The following is a 22,370-nucleotide window of genomic DNA, read 5'->3' on the forward strand; positions in this document are numbered from 1 at the left end:
GTTGGAATAAATCACATCTATTGCAGAGAGGGAATTTAAACACAGTGGGAGTGCTTGGATTTGGTCAGAAAATCACAATCAAGTCAGGGAAATAAACCCCTTGTTCAAGGTGTCAGAAAATGTGATTTCTTCCTGGCCTTGTGGCCAGTTTCACAGCAAAGGAGCAAGTTTTGTGGCAGAAGTGGGGCCCAGAGCCTCTGTATTAAGAAAGGCTGACGTCTTTCTACGTAATCTTAATTTATTTTATGCAGCTAAAAAAACCCGCACATTTCCTGCACGATTTTCCTGCCATTGATTAAAAATAACCTCTATTGTCTGGCAGTGGACATACTGATCACAGAAGCATTTTGCACTATACGTTATGTAGCTGCATTGATGTCCATCCATCTTTGGACAGGAATTTATTCGAGTAGGATCTGTATCAATTAATATCACTGTATCTGCAATACAAAGTAATGCTCATTCTAAGCCAGAAAGGAAGAGCAGGTCTGCAAAGGGAGCAGATAGCATTTGTTTCTTGTGCCCTTAAAAGCTTTCTCCAGAGATTCCCTGAGACCTTGGATCAAATTATCAAAGGATTCATTGACAACTGTACTCAGGTCCTTCCAAATTCTGAGCATCAGCTTTACTGGAGATCCCTTCTGTTTTCCCTTTACAGATCATGGAATACTGCCGTTCAGCACCACCTACCCCAAAGAGGATTTACATTCTTTGGTTGACAGAGATCGTTCTCTCAGTGTTTGTGTACATGGCCTACAGCAAAATGGACTGGATTCCATCTGGGACCTAATGTTTTATTGTAAGCAAGCTGAATAAGCACGGTGAGGACCTGGGACCCAAATGGAATTTTCAGTCTCCTTTCAAATTTTTATGAAGTCTAACTTTTTTGCAGTAGAAGCACAATGATTCCTTTATTCTCCTCGTACCTTACTCCCACTAAAACCACCGAGGTCTTCAGAATCTCTACCCAGTCCTCTACCCAAAGGCTTTGTATTAAGGGAAAGGTCAGGTATATAAATGTTTTGGGGAAGAAAGAGAAAAAAAGCAGTCACCTTGTAGCTCCAAAGTGCACATTCCCCCCAATAATTTATTTGTTCACCAAGCAGTATTTCACATACATTCATTTTGTTCAAGGAAATGACCAGTACGACTGTTTGAACAAGTTGCATCATAAACAACGAGTCTATAAAAACAGCATGTACAAACCCCAATGACATTGGAATACCATGTTCAGAAAATGCAGTGCCCATTTCAAGAAATGTCCGTAGAAACCACTGGCAGCCAAACGCGTATGACATGCAGGCCAAGTGCTGCTGCAGACAGAAGGAAAAATAAAATACTTTTTCAGCCAAAGGCTCTCTAAGCAAAAAAAAACCATCCAAACAACAACAACAGAATAACGGCCCCGGCTTGCGTACAATTCCCACAGTTGTAAGATAAATACAACTGAGTACTTAGTGATATTCAGCACATTTTCATTGTACCATGGACTAATGATGCTGTGATTATTAGCTGAGTGGAGCTGCTTTCTAAAGGGGAATCTGATGCAGACTAGATTTAAGGTGTTTTTTCCTTGTTTCTTCAGAAGAAGGGCCAAGTTTTGACAGTTGCAGTGCAGGTCAATACAAGAAGCTCTTGTCGTTTGGTCTGAGATTGAGTAATGGAAAATCGGTTCCGCCTTCCGGTGTAAACCCTTGGACATTCTGGCTCTGAAAAAGACTTAGAAGTGTTGTGATGCTAAAGCAGAGGATGTTTTTCAGCTTGCGTTTGAGCTTGGTATAACAGACAGTAATCCGCATTAACTAGACCTCTGAGCATGTCATGCAACTAAAAGACATGCTATTTCTGATGTGATATTTGCTTGCTATAACCAGCTCTTCTTTTTAGCAATTCATTTCCCTGTAGCTATTTTTCCCCTTCTCTGCCAGTATGAGAAATATGCAGCACGCTCTGCCTAGAATGCGTGACATTTTACTTGAATCTCAAATACAAACATTATAACCTCCTCCTGGGAAAGAAGTGATTCAATTACATTTATCAAGCTAGGTGGTGGGAGATCTTTGTTTTAATGCACGACAAACACTCTCGTAGTGCCTTGGATTTCCATAATGCTGTCATACATTAAACCATTTGCTTGTGAATACCTTCAAAAAGTAGTTGATGATGTTTTGGATTAGCTCCCTTTCGTAGCTGGGAAAAGTCTAGCTTATAAGATGTAGCGGAAAAAAAGAAAGGATTAGTCTGGCCAGAGAGCTTACCCTTCTCCCTGGGAGTCTCGTTGCAATTAGGCAAGAAATAGTGGATACATTCATTTACAGAATGTGTTAGTTGACTTCTGGGCATACCTAGGAGCTTCCACTTCTGTATGGTGCTAAGAACTTTCCTAGCCGACCTCAGCTTGTACATGATGCTCCAGCCATCGTTACCCTTCAGAAAACAGAAGGAGTCAAGCAGGGCATTTTGCAAGACTGAAGAACTTTGTGAAATCTGTTTGCTGACTCCGAGCAGAAGAACAAGAAATATTCCAAACTCAATCTTTCCTCCTTCCAATGGCATGGAAGCCTGGCAAAAGAAAATACTGCTTTACACAATGTGTAATTTATCCTTGGACTTGGCAGAGAAAAAACGAGGAGGCATTTTTTGGATAATGGGAAAACCTTCGAAAATTTGAGACCTGAATAATCTTAGAGACCATGTGAAAATCCAGAAACAGAATATGGTAGATCTGAATGAATGTGGATGGGGGGAAATGAGACGTGGTGGACAGTGGGACGCTCTTATGATTCCAGGTGGGACACGTTGACTAATGGATCAATGTGGTCCAGTGGATGTGGCTTAAGGGGGCATGGTGGTAATGGTTGATGGTTAGACTAGATGATCTTAGTGGTCTTTTCCAACCCTAACGATTCTACAATTCAATGAAAGTCGTGACACTGTGATCTGACCACCTCCCACTTTGTTATCCTAACCTCTGCCTCTTTGAAGCACGATGCTACATAGACCTGTCCACCTAGATATTGCCACCAGCATGCTTTATACTCACTGCAGATTCCAATTGTGTTGCCCTGAATTTCAATGACCAAACCAATTTGCTCCAACCCACCTGTACCTCCACAACAACCCCATGCCCGACACTGTGGAACCTACAACAAACCTAAGATCGGAAATCTCACAGCTCTAAAGGAGAGATGGCACAATGACACTTTGGTCTGAGTTACACGGCAGGTATCCATCCAAATGGGGCAGAACCTGGCTGCAGAGGAGATTCTCAGTCTCAGTAGTTTAGCTCCATTTAATGGGTGTTTTTTTCAGTGTTTCAGAGTTCAGGTTTTATTCAAGCGAGTGTCCCACGTATTTGAACCCCATGAGACCAAGAACCTTGGCTTGGAATCTCATATGACTTTCTTATGAGATTTCCAGCTTTTCTGCTTCTGGTTTTGGCTTGAAATACCATGAGAATATTTATTCGTGGTATTTTAGCACTCCTGGTTTCCAATCATTGAAAACCTGAGGAAAAGCTCAAAGGGTGGAGTGGATTTCTGATTTTAAGTAAAAATGGGACAATGCTACAGATGTGCTACCTGCAAGTACACATTTTTGGAAATAAATAAGAGCCTGAGTCTAGGGACTGGATTTGAAGTTTTCTCTAATTTTAACCTGTTTGGGACATTCTATAGCTGTCCCAGCATTTCAATCAGAGAACAAATAAATATTGTCTTGATGCTGGAGACCGTACAGAATGAGAGATGAACAAAGAGTGATTCCTCATCAAGATTACCCAGGATTGTCCTTCCAAGGTCCTATCCTGAAAAAGCTAATCTTAAGCCTTTTTCCTTTCCAAACCGGTGCGTATCCAGCACATCTCAGGAGCTGACGCTGAGACATGAGTGGAGGCTCATGTGTTGTTTCAAGGAAGCTGCATTTTTCAGTTGGCAGGCTCAGGAGGAGGCATGTCAAGAGCTGCCTATTTCTAATACTGTACAGAGAATTCCTCCCACTATTTTTTTCCAGATGCTGAGCAGCCCACTTTATTTATTTATTTGTTTGGATTAGCTGCATTAAAATATACCAGGCTCCCAAATGTTTTTCACCCAAATTCCCATAGGAAGGGCCTTTCTCATGAGGATGTATGGCCTTAAGTCAGTTACTGGGTTTAGCTCCCACTGCTCTGATGAAGGATAACATTCCTGACCTCATGCTATGTGGGGTTGGAAGGCTTAGGGTATTTTGCACTGCAGAGGGATGTAGCATAATGCTGGGCATCCAGCTTTTCCAGTGACTGTGGCACAGCAGTACCATAGGATGTGACTGGGGAAAGCACCTGGGCAAGGAGTTTCTGAGGTTTTAGGTGGTTTTCTGCTAAACTTGGAAGAAGGGAAGCAAACAGATGAATAGAAGAGGCCTGTTCAAGCCTTGTTTGATGATGTCTTACCTCCTTTTGAATTTTATCAGACATCAAAGTGCAGAAACCTTTCAAACACACCTAGGATGCATGCAGATTTTCATTTCGATCTGGGGATTTTGAGGAGATTGGTTGTGTAAAACAGAAAAGTTCTTGTCTCTGGAGCTAGGAGGAGTGTACCCACTGGGATCAAGTTTCTCTTGGCCATACAAATTACTGAAATGCTCAGCACCAAGGGAAACTCAGAGCCACTCCAAACAGTGCAAGAGCCAGAGGAACGTTTGTTGTGCAATGCTTGGAAGTGACACACTGAGGACAAACTGGGACTGCCCAGCTGAAGGTGTCACCCCAAGAGCTGCCTGCTCTTCAGCAGAGGCTGTAGGATCTCCCCAAACAGAGCTGGAGATGAACAAAAGAGGCAAGACATGGTAGGAATGCATTCTCGTCCACAGTCCCTTAACAAAAAGTAAGCAGAGATCTGTAAACACTGTCCCAGGACCTGAGCCTCCCAACCTCAGCTCTCCTGGATGTTGTATCAGTGTTTGTACATATACATATTTAAAAAAAAAAAGTCACAGAATTGGCTCTAAACTTGGAGCTGTCTGAAAGTATCCACGCCGAAATTGGTACGGGGTCCTTGCAGTTGGCTCTTGCTCCCACATCACATCTAAATCTGAGCAGTTGGACTTTAAAAGAGGGAAATGCAGTGAAAACAAGGCCTTTAAATCTCAGGGAGACCACGTCTCTTGGAAGAGCAGAGGGTGCTCACCATCCACTGAAGCCATTCACTGTCTTTAAAGGGCTTTCCTCAGGCTACCAGCACTCCAACATCACTCCCCACAAGGCCTGGTACTCTTTTCCAGCATGCTATTCGTTTCATCCCAACTCCTTCAACTGCTATAGCATCTACTTCAATCCCCAATAAAATGGATAATCCCAATAAAATGGGAGCGACCTCACATTGGCAGAGCCTTTAGACATCCTCCCCGTTCTCACTGAGGGTCATGGTGTGTATTTTAACGGTTGGCACTTTGCAGTTTTCATGGACCGCGTTCCCTGAAGTGCCCGCACAGCAGCACTCCTGGAGGAAACCTTTGCTTTTCACTTTGGCAGCAGTACAGCTGGACTTGTCTTTAGGAATCGCATTTTTTGTCGGCGCGCTTTGCACGGCGGAGAATATCTTCCATTCACAGACTCCCTCAGATTTGGAAATCTTATAGAAGGTTTCTCCTGAGCCGACGGGGATACGGACCACACCTTTACCACCTCCCATGCTTTGGCTGTTGGGATGATTGAGGTTGAAGCTTGGGGATTGCTTCTTTGCTGCGTGCTTTCTTGGGAGGCACTGCGCTCTCAGGACATTTTGGAACGCTTTCTTAAACTCTTGACTGGAGCATGGATAGATGATGGGGTTGATGCAGCTGTTTAAATATCCAAGCCAAAATGTTATTTTAAAAAGTGTGTCCGGGGGTTTGATTGTAGGAAAGAAAGAACCTAAAATGGAAAATATACAGAGTGTTAAGGCAGAGGCAGTGAGAAATTGCAGGTAACCAAAGAAACTTAAACACTGGAAAAACATAAATAAGATTCTGCTCTGTCTTGGAAAATTTATGACTCAAAGCGTAATTCCTGCAGGAAAGAGTCTTTCAGAATGCATGATGCTGTACAATTACATGGATGCTATCAGAGATCAATTCAAGGCTCAGGACACCCACTGCATTATACAAGCCTTGTATTCTCCCATTTACAACCTGAGGCAAGAGAACAGATACCAAGTGATAAAGGAAAATTGCTCTCTCTAGAACTTCTCATTCAAGATCAGTTAGCCAAATAACAATCATGTCGAGGAGATCATCAAAAGGGGCTTCAAAGGGTAGGAAATCACAGCATTTTGGAAGTCTGAGTGAGTGGATTACTGAGTTGACCAACTAGAAGTCTTCAAAACGATCAGATATTGGGTGCTCATTTTCTCTTGCAGCCTTTCAGAAAATAGCTTTTCTTGTGGAATGCATCTGAAATTCAGAGAAATTAGAAGAAATTGAACACTGGAGAAATGGTCTGAAATTGGAATGTACAGCAAAGTAATATCCACTTGCAATCTTAGCTCCCAGAGACCATCCAAAGAGCAAGAATTTAGATGGGTTCTCACAAGGAGAGTCCTGTGGACCTTTTTATTCTATAGGAAGCAGAATAGCATCGAAAAAACTAGAGATGGTTTGACAGGGGTTATTCGGCAAATGAGTGACAGAGCTGTTGGTTGTGCATTTATTGGAACTCATTGACACAACAGTCAACTCCAAGTGGCCGTGCCAACTGAAGATGAAATAGCATTGCTAACAGCGTTTTTAAAAGTAGGCTATGGAGTCATTAAGGTTGGAAGAGGCCTCCAAGGACATCTAGTCCAACTGCTAATGATAATACTGATAACAAGGGATTTAGTTTGATATCTACTAATTTAAAATACTGTGAATTTTTCCCAATGCCAAACCTTTGATTTTTTTTTTATTCAAATAAAATTTAAGCCCCTTGCTGCTTTTAGAAGCAAATTCTTAACTTGCTTATTAAATGATTTGAATAATTTGCTTATCAGATTATTTGAATAGGATGTCTATAAATGCTTAAGAGATTTACTGATGGAAAGATGTTACTATAAAGCTACAGAGACACACTTGGGGTGTTAAAGAGTCAGTGCTGCTGCTGCAGCACTTAGAAATTAGTTGCTTTTCCTGAATGACACTGGAAACCAGCCATTATAACAGGATCCTCTAGTTCTCTGGTACTTCTCTCTGCTTGGAAATAAAAACAATATTGCCTGAATGTGAGTGAAACAGAAAACCAAACTCCATGCGATGCGGGGGTGGGATAAGTGATAACAGCACTTCTAAGACCAGTCTTGCAAAACGGATCCAGAATGAGAAAAAAGAGAAAAACATTTCCCATATGCTGTCAAGGGAAAGGCTGCTTCTTACTTACCTCCAGTGAAATGGGGAAAAAAAAAAAAAGGAAAAGTGATTCTATCATTCTGTTGACAGCAATTAGTTTCAGTTGCTTATCATGGGCACAGAGAGCAAAATAATTTCCCAGCAAGTATATCGTGGTATCATAGAATCACAAATTCATAATTGCTTATTTTGGACTTCATAGTCAGCTCTCTAATAAATTGCTCTTTTAACACTCATACATATATGCCTTCCTGCTTTTCCCTCACAAATCAGAACCCTGTGCATTCAGGAAGAGATGCTGTGGAGGGTTTTGATGGCAATGCCTTTGACATCCTCTATAGTTTCCTTGATTTCTGCATCACCTCCTCAGCTTGACAGGGGTTGGTCTGTTTGTTGGACCTCCACTGATTCTGTAAAAACTTGCAAAGCAACAAGAGCCTTCTAATTGAATCCTGAGAGTGCTGAACTTTGGTTTGAATCTTTTCCTTCTGAATCTTTTCCTTTCTTTGCCAAACAAAGTGACAGTGAGGGCAGCAAATGCTTCCAAGCGGCAAAACCCAGCGAGGAATTCTCAGGGTGTTTTTGCCCGTGTGAGAATGTATCAAAACATTGCTTGGACCAGGGGACACAAACAGTGCAGTGTGATTAATGATGCGCTCACCCTGCTTCTGCTGAGCACAGTCTCTGCTGCGAAACACAGAGCAGTGCCATCTTTTTTCCATCCCCTATGGAAGAAATAGGGGATGGGCAGGGAGAGAGCTGCCGGGGTGCTGCTTGCAGGTATCCTTCCCTGGGATCACTCACCAAACAACAGACGTGGGGCTCTCTACTCCCCTCTTGCTGCTGCATATGGCTTTTCCACTGTTGCTTTCAATACTGTCATTCTCTATGACCAACAATGTCAAGACAGCAGCTCATATTTTGCAATTAGGTGTAAGCAGGTACATCTGCAATTTAGGATTTTTCTCAGCAAGTTAGCATCACTTTCCTCTTATAAAAATAACTAAATGAGCTTCTTGGAGAGCTTTCTGGTTGAAGTCATTGACAGATGAAAAGTACAAAAGAATTCAAAATATCCCAATCCTGCTCCATTTTTCCTTTATTTCTCCCCTTAGGTGCAGCACACTCACTGCTCTCCCATCTTGTGCTAAGACAAAGGTGAAACAAGCCCAGGTGTAAGGCTGAGTGTAAAAATGGGTAAACAATAACAATTCCTGTTTGCTGCAACTTCTGGTTCGCCTGAAACGGAATGTGAGTGCCTTGCCAAAGTCTGCTAAAAATAGTGAAGAGCCAGTGTCAGTCTGCCTCTTGCTCATTTTTTTTTTTTTCTGTTCTTTTGAGGGGGGCGGAGATGGAGATCAGCATGCTAATTTATTAACGCAGCCTTTTTTAGTACATTGGTGTAGAGATTTGTTGCCTTGGAACAACACACTGTCAGAGTACAACAAATGAACTGACAGCATACAAACTTTGCTATGAGTTATCCTTAGCTCTTTCTTTCCAGGAGTGGATGCAACTTGGGCTTTGGGACAGCAGGTTCTCTCTGCTGGGCATTTGGTCATGCTATCCATGATGTTTCGTAGGTTAAGACCAGCTCTGCCTACAGCTTTCATTATATCCGAACATTGTCCTGTAAATGAAGCATTACTAATGCCTATAGAAGGAAACAGAATCACAGAATCATTAGCACTGGGGAAGATCTCTAAGATCCCCAAGTCCAACCCCAACCTATCCCACCATGCTCACTGACCAGTGCCACATCTTCACAGTTTTGGAACTACTCCAGCGATGGTGACCCACCACTCCTTTCACTCATTCCTAATACCCAACCTGAACTTCCTCTGGTGCAACCGAAGGCCATCACCTCTCATCTTATTGCTGTTACCTGAGAGTAGAGCCTGACTCCCACCATCTCGTCACAATCTCATTTCAGGGCATCGTAGAGTGCAACAAGTTCTACCCTGAGCCACCTCTTCTCCAGATCCATCCCAGTTCCCTCAACTGCTTCCCATCAGACTTGTGCTCCAGACCCTTCACAGCACCACTGCCCTTCTCTGGACAAGCTCCAAAGAAACATCATCAGTAGAACTGGTAATCAACGGACCAAATATGTAACAGAGCTAAAAGTAAAGTCAAAGTAGGAATAATATGGACTTCCTTCTTATTCATGCCAGCAACTTAATCTTCCTCAGCAATATAAGTCAAGTTCAGCATGTTTAAACCTTGAGGTATTGAACTACAGTGCAGGGTGGAGAAATCATTTCAATTCCCAAATCTCCTGTACAATGAGTTGAATCCTTCTGTACTTTGCAAGGGCCATGGACATGTTGGTATTTGCTTAGTGCCTCTTGGGAAATGAGATGCCCTCTCCAGATGGCCACGGAAAGCAGTGCTCTTCTATTGCAAACATTGGTTCTGCCCATAGCTCAGAAACATCCCATAACATTTTATGCTGTCTACCTGAATACCTGGCAAAACAGGAAAGACATCACATTGCCCAGGTTCTTGGGGGCCATTTCACCTTCCATGGAATACTAAGAGTGAGTTTTTCTGGGAGTGAAATATTCAGTGATGTTGTTGTCATGGTTAATATCAGTGGTAGATGGAACTGGTAGCAATTAGGAGTGATATTCAAACAGTGCTGCTAATCCTGATGATAAAGTATTTTGTTCTTTGTGGCTGCAGTGCAAGCCAGACAAGATTAAAGTAGAAATAAATTTTAAAACTTTTTTTTAAGTAATGACTGTTATTAACCATGAGAAAAATAACCAAGCGGAGTGGTGAGTTCTCTCCTCTTTAAAGGTGTACAGCATAAGGCTGCCTGTGACCTATGCAGCAGTGAGGCACTATGAGGTGGCACCCTTTGGCAGGTGACATATAGGAGGATGGAGTAATGACCTCATTTGCCTCCTGGCCTTTAAAGATCCCATGTGTGGAGGTCTTAATGTCATTCCTGGAATAAAATAATAAATAGTGGCAAAACTGAATACAGCTCAGAGCCTTCATCTTCCATTATCTCCCAATAGTTTGTGCTGGAACCAAAAGAAACTTCAGCTGATCTTTTAATGCCTTTGACTTGTAGACTGACTAGTTGGTTTAGTGGGAAGTATTGGTGATAATAGTTGGACTGGATGACCTTAGAGGTCTTTTCCAACCTTGGAGATTCTATGATTCTATGACTCTAAAGGATGCTGAAATTCCTGCTTTGTTTTCAGTAGATTGAGTTTTATAGAATGCCAGTAGCACAACTCAATTGCTTGCTATATGAAAATTAAATAAAATAGAATGTGCTATCAGCATCCTGAGATCCTTTGCCACAAAGTATCTCATTGCATACCCCTAAAATGCCAGGACTGCATTCCTTTCCCTCACCATTTATTTTCCTGTTTGTCAGATTCAGGTTTCTTCGGCTTTGAGAGAGAAGTTTTCCACGCACCTCCTGGTGAGTAAGTGCCAATTCAGCCCCAGAGATGTAATTTGACTGTGTCATTAGTCAGAAGTTACAGAGCTGCTTGATTATAGGTTGTTTAAGAGCCAGCACTGATGTCACACGTCATTTCACTGATGGACAGCTTATAGGGACTTAGCAGCTCCCAGACTAAAGAAAATTCTTGTTTACGCCGTATCATCTCCATTAGCACCACAGGAATAAGATCCTATAGATTTTCATGGCTCCTGGACCTCATTGTGTTGTTAAAATCCAGCAAAATCTCACAGCTCTGTTTAGCTGTGAGATTTTTTCCTCTTTTTATGGTGTAAATTTGGTGATTGAGTCAGAGCTCGGGGAAAGGCAGGCAAGGTGGTATGGGTACACCCCCAGAATCAGACAGAATCGTGGAATATCTTGAGCTGGAAGGGATCCATAATGATCACTGAGTCCAATCCCACCTGGGAGAGAACAGCAGAACCCTGCACATTGTGAGCACAGAACCACACGCTGTTTGTCAGGACTGTGTTGACAGGGCTTTAAGCATCCAAGGGAATCAGGAAAAGTGCATTTGTGGCTTGCACAAGTCTGAAATCCTCGCATCTTTTGCCTATGACAACTGGGATTAAGCATCTGCAATCACAGCAAGATGAAATCAGGGATGGCTGTGTGGTCACAGAGCTCAGGTCCTATGGGATCTGTCCTGTTTCAGAGCAATTGCCCTGAAGAAAAGAGGATGGAGCAGAGGATCCCCAGTGTCTTCCCACAGACTGACTCAGAATCAGCGACTCCACATCTCTGCGCTGCCAATGCTGACAAATGGGCCTCATCTCATGTTCCCAATCTCAACGTTAGCAGTGAACTTTACTCCATGAGACCAGCACTCTTTATGCACCTCGGGTCAAACACAGCCACCCCACGGAGAGTGCATTTATATATAAGTATTGCTGCCGACACGCAACAGCTGCACTCTGTACATATATTCTGTCCCAGCACGTCTCACCCATATGGAAAGTATCTTCCGTGGGAACAAAAATGGGATCAGAGAACACTTCAACCGGAGGAAACGCTTCTGTTATTTTTTATGATCATATTAGTGCAGCAAACGCAGAACGGTGGTTAAGTATTTGAGTGAGAAGAGATGTGAGGAAGGGTAAGAGCCTGCATCTGTCAAGTCTTGCACATTTCCAGCTGTGCTTGTCCCAGGATATGGATTATTGTGGCTGATTCGGGGGGAAAATGAGAAAGGCTCTGTGTTTGGATCTCTCTAAACTGCAATAAACAGCAATAGGAAGAGAAGCAAGGATCTGAATTCAGATCTCCGTGTCGTTCTTAGGGTGTGGGTATCTCCAAAGGAGACAGGTGGGACAGACGGACATCAGGAGCGGGTCAGCCTGGGAATGGTGCTCTGATTATTCAGATTTTTTCAAACCTAATTTATGCTCTGTTTCATGTTGTACCCACTTAGGATGGATGATATTTCTGGCAAAGAGCAAACGTCTCACCAAGAAACTATTTCCAGATTCACTGTGTGCAGATGCAGATTTAGAAAGTAGATAAAAAAAAAATATCCCAAAACATGGGAAGGTGAACTGAGGTTTTCTTACCCATGTAAGCCCAAATGATAACACTGATTTACAAATTGTTTTAGTTGCCAGTGAAATTCCAGCTCCCTTGCTGTGGAGTTATTCAGGATCTCTTTGCTAATGTTGTTACAATACTGGATATTCTTCCCAAAGCCCCAGCTCCTGGAGGCATGCACTTAAAACAAAACCTTAGCTTTCACATAAAAAATAAAAAGCAAAAACAATGGCATGGTTCAGAGGACAGTTTGAAAAGATGAGTTGGTTGCTGGTCGTGATTTGGAATCCCTGGGGTTTGCTACACTGGAATTATGCTCTTTAGCAAAAGCTGACTGTCCAGCCCTTATGCATCCAAATTAAAGACAAGCCTTGAAAGCTGCTGGGTGGAGTGGGAGAATTATTCATCACCTTTCAATCCCTAACGAATTCTAAATAGCACCATGATGTCTGAGAGGACAGGGAGTGAAAATGACATTCGTGGTTCATTTACTCCAGGTGCCTGCAGGTGGTGACTGCACAAAAAAGAACATTTTGAAGACAAGGACGAGCCTTCTTCTTGACAGGTAGCTCATGCAGGAAAGCTGTAGATATGAATCACGACACATAGCAGAACTCGCTCCACATTCTCTCCCTGCTTGGCATTTCAATGGCTATTAATGTTAGCAATTCCTTCTCCGGCTTTGCTGCATTATGAGTCAGTGGGACACATTTCAGGACTTGGTGACAGCAGAGAAATATTGGCCATGGGGATGTCAGTGGGATTTTTGCCATTGGGTGCAGCTTAGCTGTTACTGGCTTACACCAATAAGGCCTGCTTTTACTCTGTTTACAAAAACACCCCTTGAGATCAGACAAAACATACAAATTTCTTGACTCTTTATTTCATGGCTTATTTTCTCCCCATTCAAAGTCTTAACTCACAGCCCTGTAATCCATCACTCACCAAACACCCTTCTTCTTTCTGACCCATCCTTCCATAGCTTGGACTCTATTCTGGATTTCTTTCCCCCTTAAATTTATTTTTGTGTCCGAGGGAGCACACTGAAATGCCATCATAGGGAATCTAGCTCTGAATATTCTCACCATGGCTGGAATTCAGCATGTTCTGATATGAAAACTATGTAGGGCAAGGCTGTCCCAGCTTTTATTCATTTTATTTTAGGTGTTATCAGCAGAACAAAGATAAGAAGGGGGATTCCCATCCTTGCCTCTCAGAACAGCCCAGCCATGATGGCATTGAGGACTGCTCATGCTGGAGGGACAGGAGGATCTCCTTCTGTTTACCACTATGAGACCATCTGGCCAATTCTACAGGAGAAAAGAGATGGTTCAGTGAAAGGAGCTTTATTTTTGTGTGGTATGAAATGCCAGGATAATGCAGTTCCCGTTGCTTTCACCTGGAAGAGTGGTGCAATTTATACAGTTCTCCTCTCCAGGAAAGCTTTTACTTGCTCTGCCTTATTTTCCCCATCAGTAAATGGGGTTACTCTCCTGACATGTAAACATTCTGGCACTGCCTTCACAGAATTAGACGTTACTTCAGCATCATCAGGCAAAATGGCTTTGATTCTACAGGAAATCAGTGACTTTCTGTTTGGCACCTGCAGTTAACCTGTTAATGACAAATCCTAGCTGACTTCTGAATCTCACACAGTACAGTTCCCATTCGTACTTTTGGTCAAATGGTTGGAAATGGGTGAATTGCAAGCCTTTCCCCTTTTTTGGACCCAAAAGACTCTAAAAATAATATTCAAAGCGCCGTCTCTCAAGCTGGATTCTATTATTCTGCAAGCTATTCCCATTTTTTGCTTATTAAAGCACACCAGTGTCTGAAGGAGTCAGCAGGAAGGGAACAGTGAGTTGCAGAGTGTGAATGTCAAGACAGGAGCAGGTAGCTGATTTCCTCCTACAAAAAAACACGGACAGCACGGGCACCCACTTCATATCTCTAACCCAGTTCTGTCATGAGAAGGAACATGGCCCGAAGCCCAATAACTTTGCCAATAAGTGGGCAGGATGGAGGATGGCTCAGCCAGAAGCAGTGGGAGTTGATCAAAATGTGTTGTGACAGGAGAACATAATGAATGGAACCTGAGACGGTCCTGAAAAGAGCAAAAGCCATCAAGATACACCTGATACGTTTTTTTTTTTAAATTGATAATACAAACCAGGCAGGTCCTCAAAGCTCAGCCTTTGGGAAGTACTGTGTCCTAACAGACAAGTGCATTGTCCCAGCCTTGTAACATAGAGGGCAGATCAATCATGCCTTTCCCAGTGTGATCAAGGTAGATGAATTTCTGCATGTGACAGCACATGGACAACTGAAGCCTCTCCATCACGTCTGGCCACCTTCGGTTTCCAAAACTAATTTACAGCTGAGTTGACTGGGTATGAACTCATGCCACTGGAGCCCAAGAAAGGTGCTATAACTAAAATCAATCACCTCCTTAAAGCATCAGAAACAGGCTGTTATTCCATCTCTGCAGAGGGCCATAGTCCTGAGAGCCCAAACTGTGACTTTACCCACACACCCATTGCCCGTGGAGCTGCTTATAAGGGCAGGTTCTTCTTGGTTCTGGGCTGACTCTCTTTTGTTGCTTTGTTTTGCTGGTGGCTGCTGGACAATTTGCTGGTCCTGCCTCTTTGCTCCTCACCTTTCTAAATGCTCTAGCAACCTGTTCTCAGGTTCAGCTTCAGGTGGCCTATTGCTGTTGGTGCCTCAGAGATCCTCGTTGCTCAGTGTTAATTGTTTCCAATCCAAAAAGTAATACTGTTGTCCTTAAGGCAAGCTTTCTTCATGGAATCATTAAGGTCAAAAAAGACCTCCAAGATCCCCAAGCCCAACCCCAACCCATTGCACCATGCCCACTGACCACATCCCTCAGTGCCACATCTCCATGGTTCTGGAACAACTCCTGTGATGTGATTCCTCCACCTCCCCGGGCAGCCTGTGCCAATGACCACGCTTTCTGAGAAGTTTTCCTAATATCCAACCGGAACCTCCCTTAATCGTGGTCTTAAAGAGCTCTGCTAAAATGTCATGTGATTGTAATGAGCAGCAAAATTTCATTTGATAACCGAGATGAAACCAAAATGTTTTGCAGTAAGAAGGTCTTGACTAACGTGGGTAAGCTAAAAGCTCCTCTCAGCTGCTTGAATTGAAGGCATTATGGCTTGTAAAAGGAGTCAAACGTAAAGCTACCTCTGGTCTGATTTTTGGGTGCTTCTGTGTGGAGTCAGGAGTTGGACTCAGTTATCCTTATGGGTCTCTTCCAACTGTGAAAATACTCTGATTCCGTGATTCAACTAAAGCACGGACAGTACTAAAAAACTTTCAAAACTGTTCTCACCATGCAGTTCCAACCAGGGCTGTTAACAAGGAAGCCCGGGTGCTATGGGTTTCCACTTAAGTGGCTGCCAGCAGTTGGGAATAAGGTGTTTAAGTGTTGCTATTAAGAAATAATGATCAAAGTAAAAAAAGATGCGGCAGATATGGGAGATGTGTGAGACCAACAGCTGTGTGCAGAGAATTATCCTTACTTGAAGGCCTGGATAACTGGCAGCCTGTGTGGGGTAGGATGTTCTTATGGGCCCCCTGGGAGCAAACCTAAGTCGTTGCTGAATAAGAGGTAGATAAGGAATCCTGAATTCCTAAGCAGGAGGTTAATCTATTCTTCAACACATTCTTCTGTTGAATATATCCCTTCTATAATTATAGAAAGGCTTGATGCCTAAAATAATGAAGATTTGGCAGATACACCCAAAAATCTGCTTGGGAAGCAATTGTAGAGAGATGTAGATGTATGTGAACTTCAGTCTCCTTAGTTTAAAACCTAATACAAGGTCTGAAGCACTGGACTCAATTCCTCGTAGGCAACGACATTTCTAGGGAAGTATCTGTGCAAAGTTCATTCATCAGTGGGTTTACAGCTCTTTTGTGGGGGAGAGTGATAAGAATTCAAGAGAGATTTGCAGACCAAAGGGATCAGATTTCCACTGCTTTGGGCCCGAGAGGGGTAGGGCTCAATAAGAGAAGGTATCGTTCAAAAAGGTTACTGGTCACAAAGGACCTCACTGTTCTTGCTGGTTCTCAGACTAAACTCTTATTTAGTCTTAAATGTATTGGAGGATTGCTACATCTGAACCAGCATTTCAATCAGTCTAACCCATGATGGAAAATAACCTCACATTGTGCTAAGAAAGTCATTTGTCTGGAGTGGAGCTGAGACTCAATTAGGGGAATACAAGGACTGCAATTTGAGTTAGAGCTTTTCTGGGTCTAGTTTTGGGGAATGCAACGGGAACGTGAGGATTGCAGTTTGAGTTAGCACTTTTCATTAAATGATTTGTGAGGATAGGCTGAGTTCTAAGAAGTTGCTACAGGAAAGCCCTGTGAGCAGGAGCAGGTCCACCGATCAGATTGAAAGAGGGAGAGAAAGCACACGAAGAACTGAAAACCTGTCTTCTTCCAGGGGAAATGGGCTGTTGTGACAGCCTTTCAAATTAGAGACATTTTGTGAAAGCTGAGTTTGCATGCCAGTGCCCTAACCTCATTTATTTCCATGCAACAAGATTATTGTTTGTTGGCTTGTTCCACAACCATCGAAGCCAAGTGAGGAGGTGTATGGAACATAATGCTCATTCCCATGGAGGGATCCAAGAAGGTAAGACATTACTCACATAGATTGCAACTGGCAATTTTACACACTGATTTCAATTAAGATATTGTCATGTGGCAGGAATACTCAAATTGTTTCTCCATTTATTTTCGGCAATATCTGCTGATCTGGATGTCACGCCTTTATCCCACTCTCGATCTCTTTTTATTACTCTTGCCTTCCCTGTACCTACACCCCAAACATTTCCACCCCTGCTCGTTATGTACTTCAATGAGCCAGGTGCTTTTAGCTGCACCTTGGTTCCCAGTTGGGAAGACTGATAAGAAATGAGGGGATCTTGACAATGCTGGTTGGGGTGGAGCAGCCTGCTCCAGGATGCTTTCTTGTTTACTTTTGCACCCCTTGTCAGTTTAACAGCTCCTTGTCTCTAACAAATCAACAAGTCGTTTTGAAAGACTTTAAAAACAACATTGCAACTCCACAAAGACAGGGCAGCTAATAACCTGAAGAAAGTTGCCGTATAAGGGATCAAAGGAAGATGCAAAGCTGGTCTTCAAGCAAATTTCCTAATCCAAAGCAAATTAACAACAGCACCATGTGTGCAGCCGCACAGCAGATGAAAAGTAGTGTGTATGATGTGTTCTATTAAACCCTTTTTGGGTATGTTTCAGGCATCTTGGCAACCAGCATTCCAAAGTGCTGACACCCTGGGCAGCAGAGCCAGCCTTTCCAGGGCTCCCCTTATGCAACTCCTACAGCTCAGACTCCAGCTCCTGCTCTATCACCTCCACCTATTGACCAATGAGAGTGAATCTGTACATTTTTTTTATGTGTGTGTTGACATTTGTGATGTTTTTTTTGGGAAACAACCAGGTGTTCTGGGTTAATCCAGGAGAGGTTAATTGAAAAAGAACCCAACGTCTTTTGTGATGTGTAAGAAAAGAAAATAATCTCCCAAACCTTTTAGTGCTTAGGTAAGCATCGTTTTTCCTTTTCATTGTACTCAGTGTAGCACTAGTAGCTAAAATTTCCGTGCAGTCTGCAGTCTCACTTTATTTTTCCTACGCAGCCTCGAGACTGCGAGAAAAGCTGCTGAAATTGGACAAGGCAGATGGAAGGTTCCTTGTTTCCAAAGCCAGCATTTAGTACAGCTCTCGCTTTGCATACTTTGTGTGATGTGCCACGCTCAGATGCAGTCATAAAATTAGCATTCTGGTTCTGAATCCTGAAACTACATCAAAGGTGACTGAGCAAAGTTTAATTAAGGTTCTGATTACTTTATATTTCATGATAGCAAAGCAGAACACATCCCTCCCCTTTACACTTATGATTGGGGAATAAATATTTGTATTCAGCATGGAGGGTGTTTGGCCACTGTGCCCAGTGGGTTTCCACGTAGGATGCAAACCAGAGAAGTGTAAAATTAGTTTGGAGGATCCTCACGGCTGTGCTGTGGCTGGATGGGTGATGAATTAAAAATACATTCATTTGGAATATGGTATTTCATAGCATGACACCTTCTATTAGGGAGCTGATTATTTCTCATAGCGGGAAATTAATGGGTTTTGAGCATTTAGAGAGTTTTGTCCCAAAACAGTAAACTGCTGCTTAGACCATGAATATTTCTATGTGTTGACCTTTTATAAATTTATATCACCTGAAGAACTGGCTGCAAACTTGAATATAAACACATACACCTAAAGTACCATTCCTAAAGCAGAACTGATCAGGAATAAGTCCTTGTTCTGGAAGGGTATTTTCTATGTGGAAGAAGACTGTCAAAATCAATTTCATTTTTTTCAGCATTTTAGCTTCCCTTTGAACCAGACCTGCTTGGTCAGGTTTGACACTTTCATTTTTCACGTTCAGTTTTGATGCATGTTTTGATTTTTGACAGCTTTCCAGCAGAAAACAATTCCCTCAGTGCTCTTCTGATCGGCTCTATTGAACACAGGCAAACACATGGCCCTCCCCTGGGGGAAGGGGCCGTAGAAGGGGTTTATGCATTACTTACCAAGAGGCATGACTACAAAAAATGGAAGCCAGCACAGAACAAAGCATCCCACTACAATTCCCAGGGTCTTGGCTGCTTTCTTTTCTCTGGAGAACTTGAGGAGACGCACTGAGAAGTGATGCTTGCTCTTAGAACTGGCCGTGGCCCCGCTCGTTTCGGGAGCGTTTTTGCGGTGGATCCGTAGGGTCACTGCTTCGGAACGAGATTTCTCCATCTTCAGCCCTGACCTCAAACCTTTGTTTTCCCTTTTGGCCACGACATACACTCGGCAGTACATCACCAGGATGATGGTCAGGGGGAGGTAGAAGGAGCCCAGCGCGGAGAACAGCACGTAGCCGGGCTCTTCGGTGATCTGGCAGATGGTCTCGTCTTCGGGTGCTGGTTCCTTCCATCCAAAAAGAGGTCCAATGGAGATGACCAGAGACAGCGCCCACACGCACAGCAGAGCCAGGAGGCCTCTCTTCTCTGTCACTATGCTGGGGTATCGCAGTGGGTAGCTCACCCCGATGTATCTGTCTATCGAGATGATGCAGAGGCTCATAATGGAAGCAGTGCAGCAAAGCACATCGACAGCTGCCCAGATGTTGCAGAAGATCCTTCCAAAGGCCCAGTAGCCCAAAATCTCCATAGTAGCAGAGAAGGGGAGGACAGTGGATGTCAAGAGGAGGTCGGCTACAGCCAGATTAATTATATAGTAGTGGGTGACACTCTGAAGATGCCTGTGGCAGGCTACAGAGAGGATAACCAGAATGTTACCCAAAACTCCAAAAATGATCAGCCCCCCTAGAATAACACCCAGCAAAATGGCTTTGGAAATGTTCACGGGCCCTGCAGAGTGGGTGCAGTTGGAACAGTCGGATGAGTTCCCAGAGAGGAAAACCATGATGAGCGACTGGCAATGGTCATGCAAGGCTGCTGTACTTCACGCCCTTTTCAGGTAGAAAAAGTGATGGGATCAGTCCTCAGAATGTCCTACAGGCAACATTGCCTGGCTTTGCTGGGTGGAAGAGTTTTTAAGAAAGTTTCAGAAGTGCAGCACCAGGAGCAATGAGAAAGATCCAAAAACATAGTAGAAAGCCTACTTTTCTCCCCCAGTATTTACCATTCTAGCACAGCTAAAAGGCACAGTTTCCAAGTCAGATTTAACCCCTTTTGCATTGTTCCTGGGTTGCAGAAGTGAGGCTACATAAAACTGAAGCTGCTTTTCCTGCTTTCCAGGATAATGTGATGAGAAGTATTGGAATCACAGGTGCAAGTAATTTCTGTCTCCTTGGGAAGAGTGAATATTTAAGTAGCAAAAAACATTCCATAGGGTCTCAAATCCAGGTTTCTCCAAAGAGGAATAGTCATTCGTGCTTTAAACTTCCTTCTGCTAGCCTTGACTCTGTCTTACAAAAAGTTTTGGCAGAAGCCTGGCCAGGTGGAGGCTGTTGCAATGTCACTTGAGATGTGTGCCACCACGGCTCTGTTGGGTCTGAGGGTCGATCAGAGCCTCTGCATGTGAAGCAGCTGGCAGCTGAGCTCCTTGAAGTTGATTTTCATCCACTTCTGGCTCTGAAGGAGAGTGAAGTTTGCCACGTTGTTGATGCAGGCTGCAGTGCTCCTTTCAGATGATCAACTTCTGGAAGAGACAAAAGCACAATGCGATTCCCAGAAGCAGCGTTTGCTCACTGCTATGGTTCCCATATAAGAATAGAGTGGGGAGCTATTTTAGGGAGCCTTTCTCATGCTGGCTGCAGCTGGTGGAACCAACCTTTTTCGGCCCAGCATTGTTTAACAATTATGAGAACAACGTGAATTTTGTTGCCTGGATTTTTCTTACTGCGTTGTCAGCAGTGGTCCACTCTCCTTTAGGGACAGCAATCCATCCCAATCATCAGCTCACCTGCAGAGAGCAGCTCTGGGAGAGAGAAGCCTGCAGGACACAATTTGGGACTACAGACTGTGGGGCAGATTTGTAAGTCTGGAATTTAATTTGAGATTTCTTTATTAAGTGGCTCCGTTTACACACTGAACTACTTGTTAGTCCAGCTAACAGCCCATTTTGGAAATCTATAGGGAAAAGCAATTTCTGCCAAGAAGAAGATGTTGCAAGGAACAAGTTTCCTACAGAGAGAGACAACATTTCATGTCTCTGGAAGACAAACTCAGCCTCGGCTGACTAAATATGGAGAAAAGGTACATCAGATGGGGAAGTGAGGATAAGCTGGGAACTGAGACTCAGGGCTACAAAGGGAAACTGCATATGTCAGCTGAAAGCCATTCTCAACACCTACATGTAGGTACAACGTTCCCATCCAAAGTATTGATGGGACATCTGAAAAACCACCACCAATAATGTGCCGGTTAAATCTAAGGTAAGACTGAGTGTTGTAGCATAGGTCTTTGGATGAGTCCCTCACATCACACCTTCTGCAAACACTGAACAGCAGGAAATGTCATGTAGCTTGGTCGCAAAACAACATTTTCCTTTGGGCAAAGAGATCTGGAACAACTCTTACCCTGAACCTCTGTAATGCCCAGGGAGAATGGGGGAGGGAAGAGGAGAGGTATTCCACTGTGGGAATTTGCCCTCCCTGCAGTGAAACAAAATTCAGTCTTTGTATTTTCCTTTCCCCAGGAGGGAATGAGTTGAAGGATAATTCCAAGAAAGAAGATCATAGAACGAAATAATGACTTAAGTTGGTCGGTTCCAACCCCCAAATGACAGACTTCAATAAGCACATCAATGAAAATAGGCTGTGGCACTGAGCATCTGTAATCACAGTAACTGCAGTCATTATAGTGGTGCTGCTGGACAAGGAAATTAAGCAATCGTCAAACTTGATTTTTAAAGCACCTGGAACTAAACTTCAAGGTAAGTCAAGGAGATGCAGCAAAAATGCCTGATGGATACTCATGCTCCAAAGCAACCAGGTGATATTCTGCCTGTGGGGAGAGAAGATGCAGAGGAAGAGCACACCCTCACCCCTTGTACCCCCCAGCACACACTCACCTCAGTCTGTAGCAGACGGCACAGCTCTGAGCATCTGGAAGGGGATGGGCAGCCCCACAGCACAGCAGCCTCCTCTCTTCATGCAGAGGTGGGACTCTCTGCCTGCACGCCCCCTGCTCCTCTCCTTCCCCACCAGCACTGTGATAACTCACACTGGTTCCCAGTATGCCAGTGCCCGGGGGGGGCTCAGCTCCAGCATCCCTGGCTGCACAGCACCACTCACAGCACTCAGCTCCACGCTGCCAAGGAGCAGCAGGAACTTTGCTGCTCTGCTGCTGGAGCAGGCAGTATCCTTGCGTTACCGTAATCCCTTGCCGTTCCCGTATTGCTCAGAAAGAAAGAGCACTTATCTGATGCCAAGTGGTGTGTTCAATGTTTTTTTTTTTTT

The 22,370-nt window shown here is 43.6% G+C and overlaps 1 protein-coding gene across 1 annotated transcript; it reads right to left on the minus strand.

Moving 5' to 3' along the window:
- Window positions 1-1,066: 1,066 nt before the first annotated feature.
- Window positions 1,067-22,290, minus strand: ADRA1A (adrenoceptor alpha 1A). The gene is made up of 3 exons (XM_010723203.2): window positions 21,983-22,290; window positions 18,988-20,608; window positions 1,067-5,896 (listed from the first exon to the last, which is right to left on the minus strand). The coding sequence occupies exons 2-3, from the start codon at window positions 19,868-19,870 to the stop codon at window positions 5,376-5,378; spliced, it is 1,404 nt and encodes a 467-aa protein (XP_010721505.1). The 5' UTR covers window positions 19,871-20,608; window positions 21,983-22,290; the 3' UTR covers window positions 1,067-5,375.
- Between the last annotated feature and the right edge of the window lie 80 nt (window positions 22,291-22,370).

This window comes from Meleagris gallopavo, chromosome 24, assembly GCF_000146605.3.
Source record: "Meleagris gallopavo isolate NT-WF06-2002-E0010 breed Aviagen turkey brand Nicholas breeding stock chromosome 24, Turkey_5.1, whole genome shotgun sequence".
Lineage (NCBI taxonomy): Eukaryota > Metazoa > Chordata > Aves > Galliformes > Phasianidae > Meleagris > Meleagris gallopavo.

Excerpts from the sequence above, each read along its gene's own strand:
- ADRA1A (XM_010723203.2), bottom strand. The coding sequence starts at position 19,870 with ATGGTTTTCCTCTCTGGGAACTCATCCGACTGTTCCAACTGCACCCAC. Across the intron at positions 5,897-18,987 it reads TTTTGTAGTCATGCCTCTTG|GTTCTTTCTTTCCTACAATC; the intron begins GTAAGTAATGCA and ends TTTCCATTTTAG.